At 41.2% G+C, this 25,364-nt stretch overlaps 2 protein-coding genes across 3 annotated transcripts in view; one reads left to right on the forward strand and one right to left on the reverse strand.

Moving 5' to 3' along the window:
- CRYM (crystallin mu) overlaps positions 1-16,892 on the forward strand; it is a 71,102-nt gene extending 54,210 nt beyond the window's left edge. For both annotated transcript variants that reach the window (XM_085885389.1, XM_085885388.1), the window contains exons 5-8: positions 2,144-2,327; positions 9,222-9,343; positions 15,655-15,739; positions 15,865-16,892. In XM_085885389.1, coding sequence (XP_085741515.1) covers positions 2,144-2,327; positions 9,222-9,343; positions 15,655-15,739; positions 15,865-15,926 — 453 coding nt within the window. In that variant the 3' untranslated portion in view covers positions 15,927-16,892. The remainder of the gene's footprint in view (positions 1-2,143; positions 2,328-9,221; positions 9,344-15,654; positions 15,740-15,864) is intronic.
- Positions 16,893-22,061: 5,169 nt separating this feature from the next.
- The window catches only part of UQCRC2 (ubiquinol-cytochrome c reductase core protein 2), a 43,112-nt gene continuing 39,809 nt past the window's right edge, over positions 22,062-25,364 (reverse strand). Inside the window, exons 11-14 of the mRNA XM_085885387.1 lie at positions 25,359-25,364; positions 24,997-25,073; positions 23,446-23,599; positions 22,062-22,289 (exon numbers count right to left, since the gene is read on the reverse strand). The exon at positions 25,359-25,364 is cut by the window's right edge and continues 75 nt beyond it. Coding sequence (XP_085741513.1) covers positions 22,206-22,289; positions 23,446-23,599; positions 24,997-25,073; positions 25,359-25,364 — 321 coding nt within the window. The 3' untranslated portion in view covers positions 22,062-22,205. The remainder of the gene's footprint in view (positions 22,290-23,445; positions 23,600-24,996; positions 25,074-25,358) is intronic.

Consider the following 25,364-nt stretch of genomic DNA (forward strand, 5'->3'; position numbering starts at 1 on the left):
TCCCCATCGCATTCGGAATGTGTGTCATACGCCGAGTACGTCGTAAAATTTTGAACATGTTTAAAATTTCTTGATGTACTCTACTTACTACGACGTATGATAGCGTACTTTAGCATTGTACTCACGTATACCAAACTTACTCACACCGTATTTGACGTGCCCCAACGTTTTAGACACATTTTTCTTAGGTCGGCATACGCTGGCAAGATCGCCAAGGTGTGACCGCGATGTTGACACTTCCATTTCTACGGCAGTTATGATTCGAATCGTTGTGCGTCAGCCTTTTAATAGGCTACATCACGACATCGTCGGCGATGCGTGCAACGCGCTATGCCTAAGTTAGACTATCGTTGGGCATCGGTTGTGTAGGCCGACAACAGGTTCAGCATTCGTTGGTATAAGTTATCTATAACACAACGAAACGTTCTGTGTCCGTTACCAATGCGTTATACATAAGACCAAGTCGCTATGAATACGTCCGAATCTTTAAAAAAAAAAACATCAAAAGTTCAACGTAAGCCAGCGTTTTACATACATTTTAATACGTTGCCATCGCTGGCTAAAATGTCAAGGTGTGACTGGGCCTTTACTCAGGCAGCTACTTCGGCAGTACTGACGCTCTGAATGTGAAGACTATGGTATGAGACAGAGACAGAGACAGAAGTGGGGGCTTCATACAAATTATAGAAGGGAAGGGACATGTTTTTGATCTGCTTCAGTGCAGCAGGAGAATTCATCACAATGCCGATTTATGTTTATTTCAATTGTGATATATTTATTAGCTCACCTGAAACATAGTTTATGGGATGGTGGGTCTTCAATCAGCCAGTCCTTAAATACTTGCAACTTCTTCTCTAAAACTATACATATGATTTCGATGAAACTTGACCACAGCCTTCATCACTCAGTATGTACCAAAGTATGTTCACGGCATTAAGACATATACACACATATAATATATATATATATATATATATATATATATATATATATATGTAATCAGTTGCTTGGGGGCCTATTGGGGGGGGGGGGTTCCCCCTAAAATAGGTATTTGCTTTCTTCTCAGAAACTACCCACACAATGCTGATGAAACTTGATGACAAACTTCATCCCCCATGATGTACCAAAGTTTGTTCACAGCATTGAAAAAAAAACAAATCAGGTGTTCCCCCTCCAAAATAGGTGTTTACTTTGTTCTCTGTTGCATGTTTTCATGGTTCCCTGGTTATATTATCCAGCCATTACTAGGGGAGCACCCAAGGGTATTGCCCCTATTTTTTGGTTTTTGGCTGTCGCTGACCTTCCTCGATATTTTCTCGAAGCCCATGAACGTAATCCCCTTTTTCTAATAGAAAATTGGTTTTAACTTTCGTGCTTTTGAATATCGCGACATTCTCCAGGAACGTAAGCCCCATGATATTGAAAGCTTTGCTGGATTTTACTTCTCTTATATTCCCGGGTTAGTTTGATAACATACTCATATTTACACAGGAAAAAAGCATACACGACAGCAAAGAATAACTTGAAATGAGCTCAGTAGAATACAGTCAACTCTCGGTTTGAGATCGTTCTCCACATCCGCAACAAAGAACATCATTTTCATCCAAATGACCGGCTGATTGATGTGTATTTTGATTTATTTGTGCCTTTATACTGTTATACGTCCATCTGCATGTATTATTGTTCTGTACCGACTTAATATTTAATAATAACTTTCTGCACTCTTCATGGTTTTTATTTCTCCTTAATTACCATTTACATTGTTTTCCCTGTTAATATGGTGTTATGTATGTTGGCTTCAATCAAATTGAAGTGTTCCAGTTTGAGAACCATTTCACTTTAAGAAGAGGGTCCAGGAATGTAACTCGTTCTCCTTCCTGGAGTTGGCTGTAACTGGGAATGCGCAGTTATTTGGATGTTGTTGTTCAGGAGAGCATATGGTTTTAAGTGGAAGAGAGGTTTCCAGATAGTCAACTCACATTTTAAACAAATATTTTTGGGTTCAGTTTTGTCATCAAATATTTTTTAAAGCCCAAGCTATCCTGCTAACCCTGTTTGGTATACAAGGTGTAAATGCCAGTAACAAAAAAATAATAAAAAATACCAGGTGTCCACAAACATTGACCAGACACTTGGCCCTCAGGTTCGTCTGTGGAGCAGGACACGGGAAAGCTGTGAGTGCTTAGTCTCACGTCTACCACCAGGTATCCAAATCTGCCCTGATGCTGAATCAGCCGTTTGTGGTGCTGACGTGGTTGTCACTGTCACCATGGCAATGGAGCCAATATTAAAAGGCTGCTGGATTAAGCCTGGTGCTCACATTAATGGTGAATATATATTTTTTTTTTACACAATATATTGCAGTTGATGATGCAATTTTAATTTGCAATTATTTTATAGCCAATGGAGAAACAGGATAGTTTAGCAAAAAGCTAAATGACAATTTTCCATTATTTTTACAATTTCTAGCCTGGTGTTGGCTCAGTGGTTAGAGTGGCGGCTTGGGATCCGAGGGTCCTGAGTTCAAGCCTCGTTGCCCGCTGAATTAATTCACCAGGGGGTTGACTCAGCCTGCCATCCTTCCGAGGTCGGCAAAATGAGTACCAGCTTGCTGGGATGACCGAGTCATTCAAGTATCCTGCGTCAGAGTGGCGACCTGTCCAGGATTGTGCCCAATAGCCAAGGAGACTGCTTCGGCAGCACCAACGCTCTGTACAGAGTATGGTCCCAATGGACAATGGACTTACAATTTCTGAAATGGCTGTTAAATGATGATTGTAGATTGATTTTTTTTTTTTTTTTTTTTTTTAAAGAATCTTGTCATCTATTTTTCCACATCATCTTTTTGGGTGGTTTGTGCTGCTGGCTTTGTATACCAACTTTCATTCCTATTACCCTTTACTCATGTATATTCACAATGACTACCGCACACTTCTTGCTTGAGGGGGCCATAAAGAGAGTATCTTTCACATACCTTGTTATAGTCTCAATTTAAATGTGGGGGTTCTCCCTTCACAGAAAAGAACAGCCATTGGGGATAGATCTGGGGCAAAGAGATGATTTTCTTTGGACAATTTTACAATAATGGATGAACCGATTCACAGTTTGAATATTGGAATTGGAACTTTTTGATTTTTATTCACACTCTTCTCTGCAAAATTTAGCTCCCAAGACAAAGTGAACATGAAATCGAGATTTAAACAAAAAAGAAATTACATATATCCATCCATCCATCCATCCATTGGGACCATATAAATGAATAAATAATAATAATTCATAAAAAATATATATATATATAGTACAGTAATGCCCCAGTTTACTTTGCCTCTTTTTATGTTGTTTCACAAATCCATCACGTTATTAAAACCACTTCTCGATATTTGTCTCAACTCACGCTAACGTCGATTTAAAAGCCATACCTTTTATTTTTGAGCGTTTCAGAACTTACAAGACTGATTAAGACACCAGAACACCAAATCAGGAGATCACAAAATCGCCGAAAGAACTACTGTGCTTTTCTTTACACGTAAAGAAATGTACTGTACTGAGGATTGGCTAAGTGGCAATGTAAAAGTGTGACCTGAGAAGTGAAATTATATGTTATTCATTGAATGGATGCTCATGGTATTAATGGATTTCCAGGTTAATAAGCTTGCTGCCGATCGATAAATATGCCTACGTTCATTGAAGAAGATGATGTAGCGCCACCTTCGACTGCTTCCGGAAGAGGTTCATTTTACGTCCCTATCTGAATACCTGTATTAATTCAAGTATGGAGTAAATGTAATGACAGCAGCTATAATTCTGAATGATACCTCCTTTAAGAGCTCTTGGGTCAAGACATTGCATGCTTAGGTCTAAAAATATCAATATTCATGCAATTTTGAGTTAATGTGCATTTTTAGGGCACACAGGTAGTAAAAAGGCTCAGGCGCTAGTTTGCACACCTACCGGAAGCATAAAATAATAAAACCACAAACTATTTAGTCAATTCCATCCAACGCATAATTTAATTACCTTTTTATCAATTTACTTCAACAAAAAAACTTAGCAAGTTCATGACTGTGATGTGGACTTGAGGTTGCATTGAAGATAGTGGTTTCCCCAGAAATTTAGGTGGGGGGGAGGGAGTATATAATAGTTTCCTGCTGGGGCTCTTGGAACAATTCAACGAGGATCGGGGGGGGGGTCCCTGGTTGAGGACATTGAAGAAGAAAGGGGGAGTTGGGTGAGGTTGGGAGGAGGGGTTGAGGCTTGAAGACTTGAGGGGTTGAGGACTTACAGTTGGGGGGCAGAATTGAGGTCCTCTTGAGGAAAGGGGGAGGTGAGGACAGAGTGGTGATGCAGGGGAGAGCAGAGAGAGGACAGAGATTCAGGGGAGGGGGGTTGAGGCTTTTTTTTGGGGGGGGGTTGAGGACTTGTAGTTCAGGGGGGTTGAAGACCTGCAGTGGGAAGGGCATTTAAAGTTCCAGTGAGAATCTAGATCATAAACATTTTACTCAATTCAGTTCAATTTTTTTAGGCTTCATCATAACCACCATTATACATAATACAATCTGATTTTCCAGCTTGTTGAAAACATTCTCCAGTTGCTGAGTAATTTCATGAATTGCATTTGTGATCATAGCCCGAAGTTCATCTAAAAAAAAATATGGTTTTGATGAGAAAACAACAATTTTACATTGCCAGATAAAATGTCATCTCAGCGGGACTTGTCAGGCGAACGAGGTGGCCAAGCAATTGGTTAACCCTTCCGATCTACTTCTCTGGGAAGGCATCATTCAAGAACCATTGCATATTCAAAGAATAGTGGCAGGGAGTCGAGTCTTACTGGTACAAGGTGATACGTGAAAGATGTTATCGTCGTGGTTCGGGAACCAAATGCGGTAACTGTGGTGGTTGACTTTACCATTGATGTAGAAGTCACCTCATCAGAAAATGTCAACTCGTCATGAAACCCAGGGGAATTGTGGTTAAATCAACAGCATTAACAAGAACATGAACAGAACCAAAACTTAATGAATTGTGCTTTCATATGCAATTTACAGTTTGTTATATCATGTGTATATCAAAAGTTATAAAAGTTAAAAGTTGCCCAAGTACTTTCTGGACATGCTGTGTGTGTATGTGTATATATATATATATATATATATATATATATATATATATATATATATATATATATATATATATATATATATATATATATATATATATATATATATATATATATATATATATATATATATATATATATATATATATATATATATATATATATATATGAGGGGTGATCAGTTTGTTTGTGGCCCAACCTACTTGTAGACATCGTAGTGCAATGAACGTTACAGAGTATAAAGATGTATCCTTGCTATGATGACATGTATTGCTAATGCCATATTTCTGCTGGTAGATTTTCCAGAGTGAGGAATTAAAGTATGGAACTCCCCTGTAAATTCAGTCAAAATGGAGAAATTGGACATCCAAGCTGTGATAAAGTACCTACACAAGAAAGGCTTGCTTATCAAGCAAATACATATGGATATCGTAGCGACATTAGCTCCATAATATTCCCTGGTAAAGAACTGGGGAGTTGAGTTCATATCAAGTGTGGCAGAAGAAGCACTGAAGATGAACACAGATCAAGTCATGTTGAAATGGCCACGTCAGAAATGGTGGACCAGGTGCATGAAGTGGTGACGAAAGACACGATCGACCATCAGGCGCGTAGCTGAGACATTGGGTGTCAGTTTTTGTTTGGTTCAATCAATCCTCACAGAAAAATTGGACATGGCAAAGGTGTCAGCACGGTGGGTTCCTCGAATGCTGATGGTGGACCAGAAAAGAGCTCATCTGGACATTTTCCTTGAGCTGTTTGTCTGTTTTCATGCTGAATCACATGTCTTCCTCCAGCAGATTGTCACACAGGATGAGATATGGGTTCACCACTTTGATCCTGCGATCAAGCAACAGACCACGCAGTGGAAACATACAGGGTCCCCACTCTCTCAAAAGTTCAAGAGTACATGATTAGCTGGAAAGGTCATGGCCACTGTGCGATTTGGATTGTGATAGTGTGATAATGGGAGACCTCTTAGAAAAGAGAAATACCATAAACAAGGAGTATTATTCTGATGAACTGCACCAGTTGTGTGATGCAATTAAGCAAAAGAAGTGAGGGGAACTGACCAGAGGTGTGCTGCTTCTTCAGGACAACGCCACTCCACACACAGCCCAACTTTCGGTGGCTACTGTTACAAACTGTGGGTATGAACTTCTGTCATGCCCAGTGCCAACCCACTCATTATATCTAGCCCCATCCAACTTCGATTTGTTCCCACACCTCAAAGAAGCTCTGCGGGGGAACAAATATGAGAATAAAAAGTTTCAATTCCTAATTTAATTGATGTAAAAACAAGAAATAATGGCGCTTTCAATGACCTCTCATCGTTTTCCCATTTTCCAACCGAAGCGCATGTGCAGTTCAAGTTCTACCCCTCTGCAGACTGAGGTGTATAATGGTTCAAGTAAAATACTAATGTCTAAACCCAGAACCTCTATCCTTTCCTTGCTCAGTCCCCTCCCCACCCTCTCATCCAGCCCCCAGGTTTCTGCAGGCCACACAAGCTCTGCCAGCAAATCTCCTTCTGGTGAAACTCCCAAAATGCAGAATTACTGCTCACGTCCACTAATTCATTCCTCTTTTCCCCCACCAGTGAAACTAACTTCCTCAGACTCTTAAATTTCAATCCTCTCTCCAAGGCTCCAAGGCTCCTCTCTACAGCGACTGCTCCCCCACCCATATATATATATATATATATATATATATATATATATATATATATATATATATATATATATATATATATATATATATATATATATATATATATATATATATATATATATATATATATATATATATATATATATATATATATATATATATATATATATATATATATATATATATATATATATATATATGTATATCTCCTGTCCTTTTTATTGTTAGGTCATGGTCCATTTTGTTCTCAGTCCTCCACAAGCCTAAACACTGTATCCAAAAATAAGTAACCCTATCTTTATCAGGTGACCTGACTTGTAAATACATGGGTTACAAGGATGTTAATCAAGCAGCATAAAAATCATGAGGCTTTTTTGATGCTGCCCAATGTTGGAACCCAAAATAGGTAGCGTTCCTACTGGTGAGACTGGAGAAAAAGATTTTTGAAAGAATTTACGTGATTTTCCCAAAAATTGACAAAGCTCGCCATTTTGAAACACTTCTGGTACCATGATCGGCATGACCTCCGCAATTTGACATCCCAATCTTGGTTTAATGTTGTAACCCAAATTTGGTAGCATTCTGAATGGGGAGTCTGGAGAAGAAGATTTTTGAAGGAATTTACTAATTCCACCATTTTGACATCCTTAAAGCCACATGAATGGAACGATCTTTGTAATCCCCATTATCAGTCAGGAGCACAATGTCGCTGCCAACTCTCAACCGGAGCGGCCCAGCGATTTGGCCGGAAAAGTCCAAATAGGAGATGGACGGACAGACGGACGGACTGGAATTCCAATTCCAGATAAGTAAAAAATGAAAAGCTGAAATGTCTTAGGTCAATAAGTATTCAACCCATTTGGAATGGCACTCCAAATTGAACTTAAGTGCATCTAATTTCCTTTGATCACCCTTGAGATGTCTCCACAACTTGATTAGAGTCCACCTGTGGTCAACGAAATTAATAGGACATGATTTAGAAAGAAACACACCTTTCTAAATGAGGTCCCACAGTTGACAGTGCATGTCAGAGAAGAAAATCTTCCAGGAAGTCCGAGGAACTATTCGTAGAACTCCAAGATAGAATTGTGAGGAGGCACAGATCTGGGGAAGGGTATAAAACATTTCTAGAATGTTAAAAGTTCTCAAGAGCACAGTGAGCTCCATCATGAGGAAATGGAAAGAACATGGAACGAGCCAGCCTCTTCCTAGAGCTGGCCATCCAACCAAATTGAGCAACTGGGCAAGAAGGACCTTTGTCAGGGAGGTGACCATGAACCCAATGACCACTCTGACAGAACTACAGAGTTCCTTGGCTGAGATGGGAGAACTTGCCAGATGGACAACAGTCTCTGCAACACTTCACAAATCAAGGCTTTATGGAAGATTGGCCAGACGGAAGCCACTCCTGAGAAAACGGCACATGACAACATGCATGGAGTTTGCAAAATGGCACGTGAAAGAGTGAGAGCATGAGGCAAAGGATTCTGGGGTCTGATGCGATGAAAATTGAAATATTTGGCCTGAATGCACAGCGCTATGTCTGGCAGAAACTGAGCACAGCTCATCACCCATCTTACACCATCCCTAGCATGAAGCATGGTGGTGGCAGCATCATGCTATTCAGATGCTTTTCAGTAGCAGGGACAAAGATTTGCAAGGATAGAGGGAACAATGAATGGAGCCAAATAAAGGCAAATCATTGAGGAGAACCTGCTTCAGAGTGCAAAATACCTTAGATTGCAGCCAAGATTTATGTTCCAACAGGCCAATGACCCCAAGCATACAGCCAAAGCAACACTGGAATGGCTTCAGAACAAGAACATGGAAGTCCTTGAGTGGCCCAGCCAAATACTTATAGCTATGGTGCCGGAGATAACTCACCTACTATTTATGAAAGATGAGGTGGGGTTTTTTGTGTCCACTGGCTAATGTGAGGAGATGGGATACAGCTTACAGAATCCTTCCAAGGGATGTCCGTCATGGCCCACTTTGTGATGCATCACACTGCCTGGGAAACAACAACTTAATAATTTATAACCATGTCAGGCATCAAAGTTCAAAGGCAGACAACAGTCCAATGACAAGTGCGTTACCTCTGGCCCATGCTGTCAGCTGATGTCATAAATCAAGTAAATAGTAATAAGTTACAATATACTACCAGAGACAGGGTCTCTGTGTCTCTCTGTGTCTCTGTGTGTCTCTGTCTCTCTCTCGGAAGGGGGGGGGGAATCAAAATCAAAAATGGTAAGTTCAGAGGGGAATGGGGAGTGGGGAGACTCCGTTATAAACTTATCAGTATGTTGGCTCGAGGAAATTAACAGTTAATTCCAGCGCAAAATCACATGCCAGAGTAGCTATAGTTCATGTAATGGAAGGAAGTGGGATACAGGGGAAGACATCACTGTTTTCAATGACTCTTTCTTTCTGCCAGTGGTTGGTGCTTGCCGACCAAATTGGAGGGAAGTGGACGACGATGCCATGCGAGGGTGCACGTTATATGTCGACGACGCTGAGGCGGCACGCAATGAGTCTGGGGATGTGATGCTCAGTGGGGTGAGTACATGCACTGTCCTACCCTGATCCTTTCAAAGCCAAACAACATATATTACAGACGAGCAAAGGGAAACTGCATTTTATCTCTACACGAACATGATGATTACCTGAACCAATCCCCTGATTCAAAAGATCAATCAATGGCTTAAGGGGTGGAATGTGACTGCAAGTTTAACCGTAACTGCACCAGGGGGAAGGAGGGCTGGGAGGCCCCCCTCGACATTTTTTGAGGGAAAGGTCTAACTGCACGTATATTAATGAAATAACTGTCTTGGGACCACAGAGCATTGGATGCCATTGCCTTCGAGGCATGCGGTTTCCAGAACCGCAACAATAGTGTTGTGGTTCTAGGAACCGCATGCCTCCAAGGTAATGGCATCCAACATATAGTGGTCCTGAGACAGTTATTACGTTAATATACATTTAGATAGCTTCTTCCCTTTTGCCAAGTGGGTAAAATGGGACGTGCATTGCGGGGATCTCATCGCTAGGTCTGCTTACACCACAAACCTCAATTCTACTCTTCTTTTCTGCTTATTTCTGAGGCAAATCCGAATTTGGGTCCTCATGGAGGCCAACACGTGCAGCACATGCGTAGCTGGGGGAGGGGCATAGGAATTTAGCAACGGCACCACACGAGCACAGCACAGCACAGAGCTCCCGTCCTCAAGCGATCCCTCAACCCAATTTTTGCGGAAAGTTATGCAGTATGCTCGGCAGCTCGAGATGATCGACTCGAGCTTCCGATGATGTGGGATGAGATTGCTGATTGCATTGAAAAGGCATACAAATTAATCTCTGAAAGAGGCTGCACGCACGTTTTTCACAACACTGAAGCAAATGACCCAATATCGGCGGGAGCGTTGCTGGCAGCTTTTGTGCTGATAATAGAAAAACAAAAACTACACCACGTTGTATGGAACACATGTGTGCAAGACACCAGCGGCTCGTTCTTTTCAGCCCATTCCTGGATTTAATACGATCGGCATCCTCTTTTCCCTCCAACCCCCCCCCCCCATCTAATTATCATATCAGATCGTTCCTATCAAATCCTGACAGAGATCGGTATGAGCCCCGCGCACACGATAGAATCGGGCGACTGCGAGTGCTGACCACGTGGGCCATGGCGGATCCGCGCGCACTGTGTGGAACGTGCTCGAAGGCAGACCCATGCGCCGCTCGTGTCACTTTATTATTGTGCAGAGCAGGGCACGAATGGACACATCTTACCGTCTGTGCATGAGTTTGCCAGAACATCTTACCTTCTCGCCTCTATGGCCAGGATAGCTGCAATCGGGCAGAGGCATGCTGGACAGCTCTGGCCGCGTGGCGCATCACGGAGCAGGCTCATTGACCAGCGATAACCGGAGGTGCCCGGGCGGGCATGCGGGACCAACGCCACCCTCGGCCGGTCGTCAGGGCACGGTCCGGGAGTTTGTGCAAGGCAATTTATGTTACGGAGTTCGAGCAAGACGATTCCACCGCGTGGGGCCATCTTGCCGGAATTGGAGTGAAGCCGCTTTGAAAAGCCTCCCGTCGACCCCCCCCTCCCCCGCCCCATGAGTGGAACGAAACTTGATTTTCAGGCACTTTCTGAGCCATGGCTGATGGCCTATTAAGCAGCTCGCTTCGTTTTGGGATAACCGAGCGGGGTATTATCGCGAAAGCCCCATTGGATCAGATTCTATAATCGGCTATTAAAAAGCCAGCTATATCCCGAACTCAATACGGCAGTTCAATTTGAAGGAAAACGATGCAACGAACGGGTTAACATTCACACAAGCACATTTATTATACAAGCACGTAAGCAATGCAATTGATGGGAATGATGCAATGGGGGAAGGGGGGTAAAGGGAGAAGATTGGAGTAAAAGTAAAAAAGAGCACCAAAACCTGCAGCCGTTTTCTACGATTACTATGCACTTATACGGGTTTTACTTATGGACGGCGCCACAAACATACACACACAAACACCCCGAAAATAAGGAAAGAGAAAAGAAAAATGTGACCAGGTGGTCGGGTTCGCGGGGCTCCGTCCTCCGGTCCCAGCCTTCGCCGCTGGCGTCTCCTCCTGACTCGACAACCCCGAGAGCGAGGGTGCGATCCAGAGCACCTTCCTCACAACCCACAACCCACCCACGAACGGCGACCACTCGACAACCAAAGCGACAACAGCGACAAATCTTCCACAACGGCGCCAAAAGCGACGACGACTCCTTTACGCTCCTCAGATGTCTTTATAGTTTCCGTTTCGCCCCCCCCCCTGGCCCCCCGCCCCTTCTTCCAGCCCACGCGAGAAACGTCTCGAAGGGAGCGTTTTCCCGCCAAATCGGGGACACTCACCGCTGCTGTATTTGTCTTCGTTCTTCCCATGGAGGGTTGAATCCCCCGCATTGCTGGCAGACATGTCATTCGTGGGGGGGGGGGGGGATGGGGTGCCGTCGTCATGCTTTCTTTGACGAATCCAGGCTCCTGGCAACCATTACGAAGGTGGAAACGTGGTGGTGTGGTTGTGAAGGTTGTGGTTAACGTGGCGTGGCTGGCGCTTTGTGGTGGGAGCAATGGTGGCGTGGTGGACTTTGTGGTTGGTGGTTGTTCCAAAATAAAGACAGCAAAAGAAAAACAGCTAACTCAAACATCACAGCCCGGCACACGAATAATTGCCCGTTAAACATCGGTGGGGAAATCTATCTGAACACAGACTTATCGACATAACTGATCTAAGGACCTATATGGTGCTCTGCGAATTTCCACAGTCGCAACAATATATATATATATATATATATATATATATATATATATATATATATATATATATATATATATATATATATATATATGTATGTATATATATATATATATATATGTATGTATATATATATATATATATATGTATGTATATATATATATATATATATATGTATGTATATATATATATATATATATATGTATGTATATATATATATATATATATATGTATGTATATATATATATATATATATGTATGTATATATATATATATATATATGTATGTATATATATATATATATATATATATATATATGTATGTATATATATATATATATATATATGTATGTATATATATATATATATATATATATATATGTATGTATATATATATATATATATATATGTATGTATATATATATATATATATATGTATGTATATATATATATATATATATATATATATATATATATATATATATATATATATATATATATATATATATATATATATATATATATATATATATATATATATATATATATATATATATATATATATATATATATATATATATATATATATATATATATATATATATATATATATATATATATATATATATATATATATATATATATATATATATATATATATATGAGCAAATACAACCCGTCACTTTACTGACTGGTCAATAAAGTGAAGGGGGAAGAGGGAGAGAGAGAGAGGGAGGAGGCAGGTGTAAGGTTGGAAGGGGAAGGGGAGGTATAGAGGATGAACAACGGGAAGTTAGGGGGGAGGTGCGGAGAGCCACACCTCACCAAACATTGCTATTCAGTGCAGAAGGGAGGGGTGCATGAGACACACACGTGTGGGAGGAGAGTGCTGTATTTTATGAGGGGACAGTGAGAAAAGGGTGGGAGAGAGAAGGCAAAAAAAAAGAGACAGGTGGGGGGGGGAGGTGGGGTTTGCAAAGAGAATGATATGTGATGCTTAATGACCAAATAAAAAAAAACCTGTCAGAACAGCTGTACACACAACGACACAACAGAGTTTGTGAGGTAATCCACTGGCACATCTGCAAAAACTTTGACATGACAATTACAGAAAATTTGTGGGAAAATGAACCAAAAGCAATGACTGAAAACATGGAAATACCACTCATGTACGACCTTACGATCCCATCGGGCGTAAACATCGAAAACAAAGCATTGCGACCAGATATCATACTTGAGTACAAAATAAAAGAGAAGGCATTGCTAATTGAGGTGTTAATACCGGTGATTTTGGACTAACGCTACAGAAATCAAGAAAATGACCAAATACCAAGACCTCAAGCATGAAGTGAAAAGATCCTGGAAGCTGAAGAATGCCAAAGTTGTTCCAGTGATGATGAAGAACATCACAGAGATATTAAAAATCATGCCTGGGAATATCACCACAAACTACAGTTGGAAGCGTCCTGGGCTCAGCCCACCCTGTGCATGAGTTGGTATTTTTACGGTTCCCGAAGTTAGTTATGCCATTAAGTATATTATGTGCAGATAGAACCCCTTCTTGTGTGTAGTGGGAAGACACTGGGGTGCGTTGTGATGTTTTTTTTTTTAGTTAGGTTTGTAAATCATTTCTCCCCTTTTATTTTGAACCCCAGTACCTTCCTCTCATTTTCCGGGGCAAAATCTTTGTGCAGTACCTTTTTGGCGAATCCAGACAGGTGGAGTGGGCGGGTTTCCCGGTATGGCCGAAACCCTACCCAGAAAGGGGGGACAGTGATGTCAGCTTCACCCTGGCCCCTCCCCGCTGAGGGAGATCTATAAATTACGAAGCAACCCTGAGAGCGAGGAGCGTTGAAGTGAGACAGTTCGTTGGCTGGTAGCGAAAGAAAGCAGGAAGGTCGTAGAGTGGTTGTGCTCTTTGGGGGTCGTTCGTTTTAAGTGCGAGAGAGCTGGGAAGACCTCGACCCGACCTTGACCGGGTCTCTCGTTGGGTCCTGTCTGCAGCCCTGATCCCCGCCTCGGACTCCGTTCCACTCGACCCAGGCTCCTTCGCAGACACGGTCTCCACGCGTTCGGCCATGGACCGAGCCGCACGACCATTGACAGGTGCCGCACCATGGAGCATCCCTTCCCTCCAACATTCAGGTACCCGAAAGAACTGCGACCTCAGCTCACCTCCCTCTCTGGCTGCAGGGGGTTCTTTGCCATACATCTGGGTTTATTTTCGTCTGAGTGTGTGGCGCCGTCTTTAAGTCGAATTGCATGTTTTTATTTGATCATTGTAAATCTTGCCTGTTTTATTCCCACGTAAGTCTGCTCTGTGTCCTTTTGCAAGTTGATTGTAATTAAATTATTGCAGAAATGTTCCCAGTTCGTTTTTGTCTTTTCCTTCATTGGTCCAGCATGGTTTGGATCTGAGTTTAATCCGGGTCTTTATCCCCGTAAATCTGTTCATTCGAGCTGGTACGTTCTTGGCAGTTCTGCTCGGCTGCATCCGATCCGGAGTTGCAAGTTGGTACTCTATCGTAGTTGGTAGAGTGATCCGGTTCGGGCAAGCCGTACCGAGGGTGTGGTTCCCCGGTAGTCCAAACCGTGTGGTCAATTAGGTAACTTTGTTCTAGACAAGAAGACCCTACGCTACGCGGTTCAGGTATTGGTGTCCATGGTCGGTTAAGCGATCTGCCTCATCACAGGATTATCCGTGAGCGACGGCCCACAATTCCGGAAGTCTGGTGGAAGATGACGTAACTTCCCCCACCGAGCTGTCGTTCTCGCCACCGGACCCCGGCCTGCAACAGTATCACACACCCCTTATCGAAATGAAGGTGGAAACTTTGAGCCCACACTGGGAGGACTCCATTCCACATTCTAAAACCCCATATGTCGACAAACACACACACCGGGGAGGGCTCCATTCCACTTTCTGAAACCCATATATGGAGATACCACACACACACACACACACACACACACACACACACACACACACACACACACACACACACACACACACACACACACACGACGGTAGATACTCCGAGACCTGGGAGGGATCCGTTGCACCTTCTGAAACCCACATATGGAGATTTTGTAATGTAAGCAAATCACCCAAAACGGAAACGGCAAACCTGTGGATGTTATTGCTGAAAGAAAGGACCCCTGTGGACTGTGCAGTCATGGATTGCAAAAGCAGGTTATGAAGCACGGCGTTTCACTGAATGAATTTACACTTTCTGCACATTCCAGAATTTTTTTCTTCACTCAACATTATCGTCCGAACAGCAGAAAAAGTTAAGTTTAATGCTTTGCTTAAATAAGTACACCAAGTTAGAAAAATTGCTAATTTGTTAAATTTTTGGATATCACTCCAGATATATATATATATATATATATATATATATATATATATATATATATATACATATATATATATACATATATATACATATATATATATACATATACATATATATACATATATATATACATATACATATACATATATATACAAAATAACAGGAATAGATTGAAAATATTATATTAAAAATCTCACTCTTCCATGGACAGGCAAAAATATTTGCAGAGCTTGGTGAAGTAATCAGTGGTCGCAAGCCATCCTTGAAAGATCACACAACAATCTTCAAATCTTTAGGTACGTGGACAGGTTTCAACGTTACAGTTTTGCTTTGGTGAATGTTTAATTAAATATACAACGAACAGCCAATGATAGTAAAACGAACATGAGCTATGTCTGGAACTGTTTTGTGGTCTGTGCAGGCCTCGCATTTCAAGATGCTGTTGCAGCAAAAATAGTGTATGACAACCTAAAAGACAACTGACAAGAGGGCATCTCTACCGCTTCAAAAATTGCTCTTTGGTCTTGCTTTCTGATTGCTTTGAATGTTCCATTCCTCTCCCCTGTTGATATCGGTCTCAAAGAATCATCGAATCAGATTACATGTAGAACAAACACAGTAGCAGGACATCTGCATGTTTAAGTGAATTATTAAAACCATTGATAGACAAGACAATCAACACCCAACATGGGATTTGAACCTGAAATCCTAGCATTGTGAGCTTTGTGCTCAGAAGGCAACTGCAAAAATAAACAAACACACAAGGTTCCATTCTTCCAAGCTTCCTCCGATTGTTGAGCAGCATTTTACAGCACTCTAAAAGCCTTTTACTATGGCATGCCTTGTGAAAACACTCAACTGAACTTGAGAAAATTGTTTATTTTTTTAACATTCCAGAAATAATCAAGGTAAACTGCCTTTATTAACTTGTCATGTAAAACAATACCCCTTCCTCTGCCACCCCATCCCCAACATAACATCAATACATTTTCAGGTTACATTGTGTAATATGCAAACAAAAGTGAAGGTATCACTGCGCAAGATATTTGGGCAGCATCAGAGAATGCAAGTCTTGATTCGGTAAGAATATTAAAATGCTCAATTATTTTGTGTCTCATTGACCAGTGTTCTGTCAATAAATTAGTTCTGTGATTGAGTCATGAAAAAATAATGTCATGCTTTCATAATTGCTTACCATTCCAAACATTTAACATCTCTACCAAATCAGCTCATTTACTTCGTTCGTTAGTTAAAAATTTAATGAGCAAATGCACTTCAAACTGTTTGCATCGTTGACAACTTGAATGAAGTGCACGAGATTGAACTACAAGATGAGTTTTAACTCTGACTAGCTTTAACTAGCAGACCACATTTTACTGCAAGACTATTGTGATGATAACAATAAAGTAGTTTCACTGATTTTTGGAAATAAAGCTACTTGTAATCCGTTGGGAGAATCGATTATAAAGATCAACAGCAATGGGATTTCTCTCCCTGCCTGCAGTCTTATCTCTCATTAACCCTAACCTTACCTCTTCCAATCTATTTGCAGGTTGCTGTGTCTCTCAATCTTCTTTTCATGTTTGTTCATTCCCTTGTGCCCCATATTGTTGTGTTACCCCATTTCCAGGCTGGCAGGATGGCTCAGAGGAACACACATTCACCTCTAAGCTGTCTCGCAGCCTGAGTTCGAATCGCGACCCTGCTATAAACTGTCATCCTGGTGTTCCACCGGTAGGGTGATTCATCAATGTGTGCGCCGTCCATCGGATGGACGTTAAACTAGGCATCCAATCTGCCAGCATTCGTTGGTGGACGTCAAAGATCCCACGGTGTCCTTCACGAAGATTTGGTGAGCGATCACAGGCACCATGAACAAATTCAAAATTCCTGCCCTAACTAATGCTGGGAAGGCAATGGCAAACCACCCAGTAGAAGTATAACCTTTGGCAAGAAACTGCTTCCGCAGCACTGACGCTCAATAAGAGTATGGTACATCAGAATCAAAAACCCCATTGTCTGAACATTGCCTTTTAGTTCTACCCTTGGTCACCTCACTCTTTGATGACCCAAAATTATGCACAGTGTACACATGGAGTAAAAAAAATAAACCATTCTAGCTGTTTTAAGGATTCACATGTACACTTTGGGACAACTTTCAAAAAAATAAAGGTGTGCAGAAGAGGAAGGTAAATTGAGTAAATTAATTGAGAGAGAAGGGTAGATTAGGCATCAGAAAAGAGTGAGAGTGTTGCAGTAATGAGGAGAAAGAAGTTGGGGGGGGGGGGAATAAGGTTAAAGGGTGGGGAGCAAAGGGACAGAAGAAGGGTTTGAGAGCTTGGGGTAAAGCAAAGCACAAGTTGCAGAAATATACAACCAGGTGAACTCCAGACCCTGGAAATTATTGGGATCTTCAGCAAAAAGCAGAGCTCTGTATCAGTGGAAGCGAGAAACATCCAGGGAAGCATGAGTACTCGTCATAGGAGAGAGGCAACAGTTTGATGGCCATCTGCATCTTGGAAACGGACAACCTCATCGCCACAAGTGTACCGTTCCACTCCTTCCTTTTGCTTCCCCCATCGTTTGTCCATTGGTATTCCTGCTCCATGTCCTTGTTATAGTAAATTAATATAGTGGCACCGTTTTATAATCGCTCTGTTGATTTCCATTGTGACCGTTCTTGCAGTGTACCTATTAATTACTCCCTGCGTGCACAAAACGTCTTGTGTGCCATTTCACATGCGATAAGTGCTGTCCTGCAGGCCACGAACACCAAGCGTCATGAACATGTATGTGAGAATGGACATCGTCCCATGTGGTGAAGGTAATAATCGGATCAGCCCGATGGATTAACGACCACAGATGGATCGCAACCCTGCTATAAACTGTCCAATTGCTATAAACCAATTAAGCAATGCGCGAATGGAGAGAAAACAAAGAGGGATTCTGCCGGACTGAGGGATGACCGAACAGCCGTGGGGCTGAAGGTAAGACCGATGAGGTGAAGGAGGGATTGTCAAAATGATGTTTGGTGAAGGGGATTATTGGTGGACCGTTGAAACTGGCCGATGGGGTAAACAAGGAATCAGGATTCTTCTTCTTGCATATGGCAGCTTGGTTGCCAGGTCGCTATCATTTTGTCAGGGCACCGGTGTGCCGCTGATGCTGTGCCCCAAACCAGTACACTGGTACTCATTTTGCTGACCTCAGGTGACAGGCTGAGTCAACCCCACCTGGTGTTCATTCAGCAACCAACAGGGCTCAAACTCAGGACCCTATGATCCCAAGCCAGTCACCCTAGCTGCCAAGCAAACACCAGGCTTGGAGGGAATATTGAAATTATGTTTGGTGAAAAGGGGGGGGGAGGGTAACAGACCGATGTGAAAGAGGAAAGATTGAAAAAGTAACAGAGGGGGAAGGGGGAGACATTACACTGGGAAAATACAGCCAAGCCAAGGCATGCCCCCCTCCCCTCGACAAGGGACCAAGGGTGAGTTACATAAAGACATGAAATAACTGATATTCGGGTCATCGACTTGTCCAGGTATGCTCTTCCCACTGGGGTAAGCTTTCCAAAAACCATAACAATATTGTTTTGTTACTCATTTAGTATTTGTAATTTGTTATGCAAAGAATAGCAAAATGTATACTTCATTGATAGTAATCACAAAATAGACCATGGTATGGTGGATTAGACCGGGCAGGCTAGAACATTCCTTGACAAGCTTTGGCTTGAAAGCCATGATTTGCACTTCAGAAGCAGGGGGCATACCTGGAACACATAATCAAAACGTGTTTGAGCAACAGACAGAAGGAAGAAAAACAGAGTAGTCAGAACAAGAAAATAGATATTTACATGTGGTACTAAAACACTGAGATCAAGGAGGGAGCACACCAAAGCAGACATTTGTGAAGCCAGTGAAGGTTTGTATTACTGCAATGCTGGAGACAAAGGGGAACTCCACATTCACCAGATGTTCTCGTTCTCAGACTCATTCATCTTTTGAAATGTTCTCAGAGATTCGGCGTTCATCAGAACCAAAGTCAGCAAACTGGACAATCATTTGTTGGGTGTGATGTTTCTGCAAGGCTTGTGAGCTCCAATGAGGTCATGCATCATGCTGGTGATTCATCAGTGAGACAGGAGCGATTCCCCCAAGGTGAGGCAGACATCATCAATCTGAACCAATTTCGATGATTTTTTTTCCTTCTCTTCACTTCTCCATTTCTTCAGTTCATTTTATGTCTCATTTAATTCCTGGCCTCGACCAGTCCGTAACTGGAGCTTTTAACATTAAAAAAAAAAAAGAAATTGGAAGAAACATGAAACAAAGTACAATGTTGTAGCACTATTGTGCACCACTATTTATGTTTGTATTTGTGCATGTGTATATTTGTACGTGTATGGATATGTATCTTCTTCTTCTTTCGGCTGCTCCCGATAGGGGTCGCCACAGCGGATCATCCCTATGATCCGCATAGTGATTTGGCACGTTTTACGCCGGATGCCCTTCCTGACGCAACCCTGGTCGCCACGTGTATGTATATGTATACATATATATATATATATATAAAATGTGTTCGGAAGGAAGTTCGACACCCATAGCAAATTAAGATTTCAGTGGCAGTGAAGATGTACTCATGATCGGCTACTTCAAAATCAAGGGCCACCTCAAGGTGGGTAATGCCATTTTTACCTTCGCAAACTTTGTTGCGAAGGTTATGTTTTGATCGCTGTGTATTTATTTATTTATTTGTGAATATGTGTTTGGTTGTTTGTTTGTTATTCGCATCACTCCAAAAGTATTGAACTGAATTGCAGCAAATTTGGTGGGATGATTGGTTATTATCCGAGGACCATTTGATTAGATTTTGGGAGCGATTGGGTCAAAGGTCAAGGTCATGAAAAGGTCAATCGTCTTTTTACCATAGCATGGTCAATTTGTATCCAATTTGCATGCAACTAATGCCAAAATGTTCAGAATTCAATGCCCTATCTTGTGATATCTGACATGACACAATGACGTAATAACCCTTATTAGCGGTTGGGAGTCAAAGGTCAGGGGGGGGGGTCACGACATTGCAAAATGTGCGGTTTTAGTCATAACACGGTCAATTCTTATCCGATTTGCATGAAACCAACACCAAAATGTTGACTGTTCTGTTCCCCACACTCTAATACCAATTACAAAATTAAGAGTACAAAGGTCAAGGTCGAGGTCATGAAAAGGTCAAAATCGTCATTTTGCCATAGTGCGGTCGATTTTTATCCAATTTGCGTGCAACCAATGCCAAAATGTTGTGAATTCAATGCCCAATCTTGTGATATATGATATGACACAATGACATCATTACCTTTGTTAGCGGTTTGGGTCAAAGGTCAGGGGGGTCAACGACCTTTATCATAACACTGTCAATTCTTATACAATTTGCATGTAAGTACATTCAAAATGTTTAGAATTCAATTCCCTATCCTGTGATGTGTAATATTTGATTTCTTATAATGTGACCAGTTGTCATGAGATTGACTTGACACCGACACCCAAAAAGGTCAGGGGGTTCATACAGAAATTGCACAATGTACGTGAATCAGTGTCAAACAGCAGGAAATTTAATGTTTTTAAGCCATCATAACACATATGAGATGGCAGATGTGGTATGGGATTAAATACCCTCACAATCAACGGTTTCTGGGGGGGGGGGGGGGCAAAATGTTGCGTTGGCGAAGGTATGCGCTCTACTGAGTGCCCGTTCTAGTTTAATAAGATATAATAAACACCAAAATTATTTTATACGTTTCAGCTTGTCGGTTCTTTTTCAGAGAGGAATCATCACAATTCTGAATATGACAGTACCATACTTTGTTAACTTCTGAAGAATTCCATTCAAGAGAAAAGTTGGAACGTCAGATACTAGTACCTTAACGGCCAGTGTGGAAACTGTTACAAAATGGTCAGCTCCCTAAAACTGTCCATTTTCCACAACAACATCTTTAAAACATACTTGCAACACACAACTTTGCGACTTATCCGAAACAGCACAAATATTATCAACCCTAATCACTATGAGAATTTCAACAATCAGTGTGGGATGCAGCACAGCAAGTGCTGATGCGATACCTCACCATCCATTAGCGATTTTGCAAAAAAAAAAAAAAAAAAAAACCAAGAAAAGGTTCTGCAAAGATGAGGACAAATATATATGAAAATAATGATAATAAAGTCAAATAGGCGAATGCTACCTTGCTCTCTCTCTCACAATCTCGCTCAGCAAACAGGACAAGACAAAGGGTAATACACCAAAAGTCTAAAAGACAAAAAGAAAGAAACAAAAACATGGAAAAACAAGAATAAACAGAAGAAAATAGGTTACCCAGTCTGAAAGGCTTGGGACCCTAAAATGGAAGGAAAGCAACACTGGACATGACATGTACCGCCAGAGATACTGAGCAACAATACTCCGCGATTGCACGTTCACTACAAGTATGAGTAACGAGCCTGGAAAGTGGAGAAGAGATGGCGAGATGTGGCAAGATAGAGAGATGGAGATTCTTATCGGGAATAAGGTTTACAGGATATTCTTCCAAAAGAATAAATCAACTCACTAATCACACACAGGTGGTTTATTTGTTTTATTTGCATCATTCCAAAGAGCAAGTTTGATCCACATAAATTTAACATGAATCTGTTGAAATTGGAAAAGGAGACAACACAACAAGTTGAGAGGGTGCTACCCTCGTAAGATGGTGCTCTTCATGATGATTCACAACTCGTCCAAGAATGGCGTGTGGGATAGGTCTCCATGTGAAACCATAGTCTTTTTTCCGGTGAAAACTTTCTTCGCAGCCTGGTGTGAAAATTAATTTGTTGAAACGTAGTTTGCATGTTAACTCCTTTTCAACAAACTTACAAAGCAAAAGCAACTCTTGAGAGATCGTACCTACCCACCTTAAGCACCAGTGACTATGCCACGTGGACGAGGTGCATGACCTATTATTTTAAAGACAAATTTGATATTTACACGCGAGTTTACTACCTTGTTGAGAACCATGAAGATGATAACTTCAGTTAATTTGTTCGACAATTTTTTTAATCGTGTATATCGTTTCAACTATTCAGAGGATAGCAACACCACCTTCAAGACCAATGTTCTGTTTACTTTTTGTTAACTAGTTTGTAATGGATTTGACATGTGCTTTTGTTGGATGGACATAAAGAGGTGTTGGAGCAAGAAAGAGTTAACGTTTAACTTGTATCCTTTACTGCAAATTTGTTTGATTTTTTTTGATAAGCCAAGTGGAAGAGGAGAAAAGAAAATTTTACAGTTGCACTAAATAATTAATCAGGAAATAAAATTAAAGGTTAAAAAAAAAAAAAAAGCAGGTGATAATCGGTAAATAGTGATGAAATTTTGATTGGGTGGTAACAGGTATTGTACTGGCATCAGATGAGGTGATTTTCTTCATTTAAATATTTCAATTTACAGCAAAGATTTTTATTAAAGCGCAAGACGCTGATTGACAGACGTCTGGGCATATCTATTCGAAAGGATTCAACATGTGGAATCAGTCTGATCGTTAAATGCAAATCACAAGATGTAAATGCATTGACAACTAGCCAAAATGTTTAAATTGAATTAGACAACAGAAATAAAATTAAAATCTTTATTTTTGATCTGCCTAAGGATGGAAAGAAAGGTCAACCATTCCAGGGGTATTTGTTGCTTTAGTCAGAAAATATTTGTTTTAATCCCTCAGCAATTTGGAAGTCGGCATATTTGAATTGTTGCCGTGTGTCAACTTCACTACGGATGGTTCCTCTCACAGAAGCTGTCTATTTGTAAGTATGCTGGGGATTGTTGGTCTGGGATCTTCTTGTAAAAGAGCTTCAGCAAAAGATTGCATTAGAACAGAGGATTTGCGAAAAATCCAAACATAATATGAACATAATTTCGTCTTAAGCCTATATATCCTGCATTCTCGATGCGCTAGATTGCAACTTACATCCACAACATTTGCAGTGACGATGGAGTTCAGGCTCTCTGCAGCTTCAGTTGGTGCCACAAATTTCCCTGTAAATAGGGCCTGGGACCCCAGCTCATGCAGTACACTCTTCTGCTCTTCAGCAGCCATCAGCAGCCGCGCACGCACCTGCATCCTGTAAATAATTGTGTTTATAGCAGCAAAAAGAAGGCAATAGGTTGCACTCTGGTGTTGGATAGTTAACCATAATGGACTGGAGGGAGGTGCTTACATCGTCGGGCTTCTCTTCTACAAATCATGGTTGTTTTGTGATTTGATGCACTAAAACAGGCCAGACACAGGAATGTGAAACAAGTCCATGTATGTTTTATCCACATATACCTGATATTGAATTGGCATATTTCTAGTATGATGATCACTGGCAATCAACATTACCATGGGACATTTTTTTTTAAGACAGAAGGTACCAAAAAAGCGAAACAAATATTTAAATACACCTCAACTTAGGCATCATTTCCCCATCCTTGTGGGGGAGGGTGGGGAAGGAAGGAGGAGAGAAGAGGGTGGGAGGTGCAGGGGGTATAATAAATACAAAATTTGAGTAAAATTAACCAAGCAACAATGACTTCCTTGAAGAGAAACGTAACGACATGAGTCCACACCTACATCTGACATTATTCCTGTCTGCTTGGGGCGAGAGTATTGCGATCCACACGTCTTTCTCTTGGTTGGCAGAATAACTCAAAAATATGAGCAGCTGGAATGCCAAATTTGAAGCACATCTTCATATTGTACACACATACTGATTATCCAATCGTCACATGCCGGCCTTTGGGCACAACAATGAGTAAATATAGTCCTTCACCAAATTTATTTTTCCTTGTGAGCTCAAAGTGGAACTCATCGAGACATTCACAAGATGAAGCTCTCTGCCAAAATTTGACAATTAAAGCTGCCATCGCTGTACTGTTATTCTACCGGCAGACAAACGAACCAGCAAACAAGCGGTCATTGACCAGTACTTGCAAAGTCCTTTGCTGTGACCTTGCCCTTTGGATCTCAAACAATAGACCTGAAGCTTTTGATTTGAGAATGAATTTGTGACCCAATATGCATAATTCTGCTAAAATTTCAAGTCAATCGGATGAAATCGAAGATTTTAAGCTCAAAGACAAAAGGCTTCTTGCTTGGGACTACCTTTACCAGGAGGTTACGTTTTGTGAAGATTGGTGTAGAATTGCAACCTGCAGCAGATTGATATACAGACAAATAGACCAACCAATATACTATATCTTCGATTCTGCAAGCACCAAATGCAGACAGGATCATTGCAATACTTGCATGCTCGGGCTCTGGCTGCAGTGAGAGGAATTAAATTCGGCAGACACATCATTTATTTGGCAGAATTGGTAATTCCATAAGAAAAGGTTTTGTTTCATGCTTCTTGTGGTAAATGCAAGATAATTTATCTGAACCAGCACAACAAAGTTTGTTTTTTGTTCACCGGATATTGTCTGCAAATCACGATTCTTATCAGCTTCAAATCAACCGCAAGTTCCTGCATTTACACACCGAGCTCGGTTGACCTCGTCTTCGGTCAGTTTTCCATCTGCGATTGCCTTGATCTCTGCGAGGCCTGCACCAACCACCTGTCGACATTATCCAAGGTACATGGGAAGGACAGGAATGACGTGATTTTATTACATCTCAATATTCAAACCCGGTGCTGGCAGCAACAAAAACAAGAGATGGAATTTTAAAATGCTCCAAGTAATAAATATATTTGGAAAGTGGCCACATGAGAAAGTTGAAAGAATTATGAATTATTGTGTGCACAGTGATTATACCGATGAGAATCACCGCAATATTAATCCAAACACCTTGTTATCACGATAAAGGGTGAAAATCAGTCGACATGAACATGACGGGCTTACGTCTGA

Source organism: Eptatretus burgeri, chromosome 6 (genome assembly GCF_056783735.1).
Source record: "Eptatretus burgeri isolate ZD-2024b chromosome 6, Ebu_testis_v1, whole genome shotgun sequence".
In the NCBI taxonomy this organism is placed as follows: domain Eukaryota; kingdom Metazoa; phylum Chordata; class Myxini; order Myxiniformes; family Myxinidae; genus Eptatretus; species Eptatretus burgeri.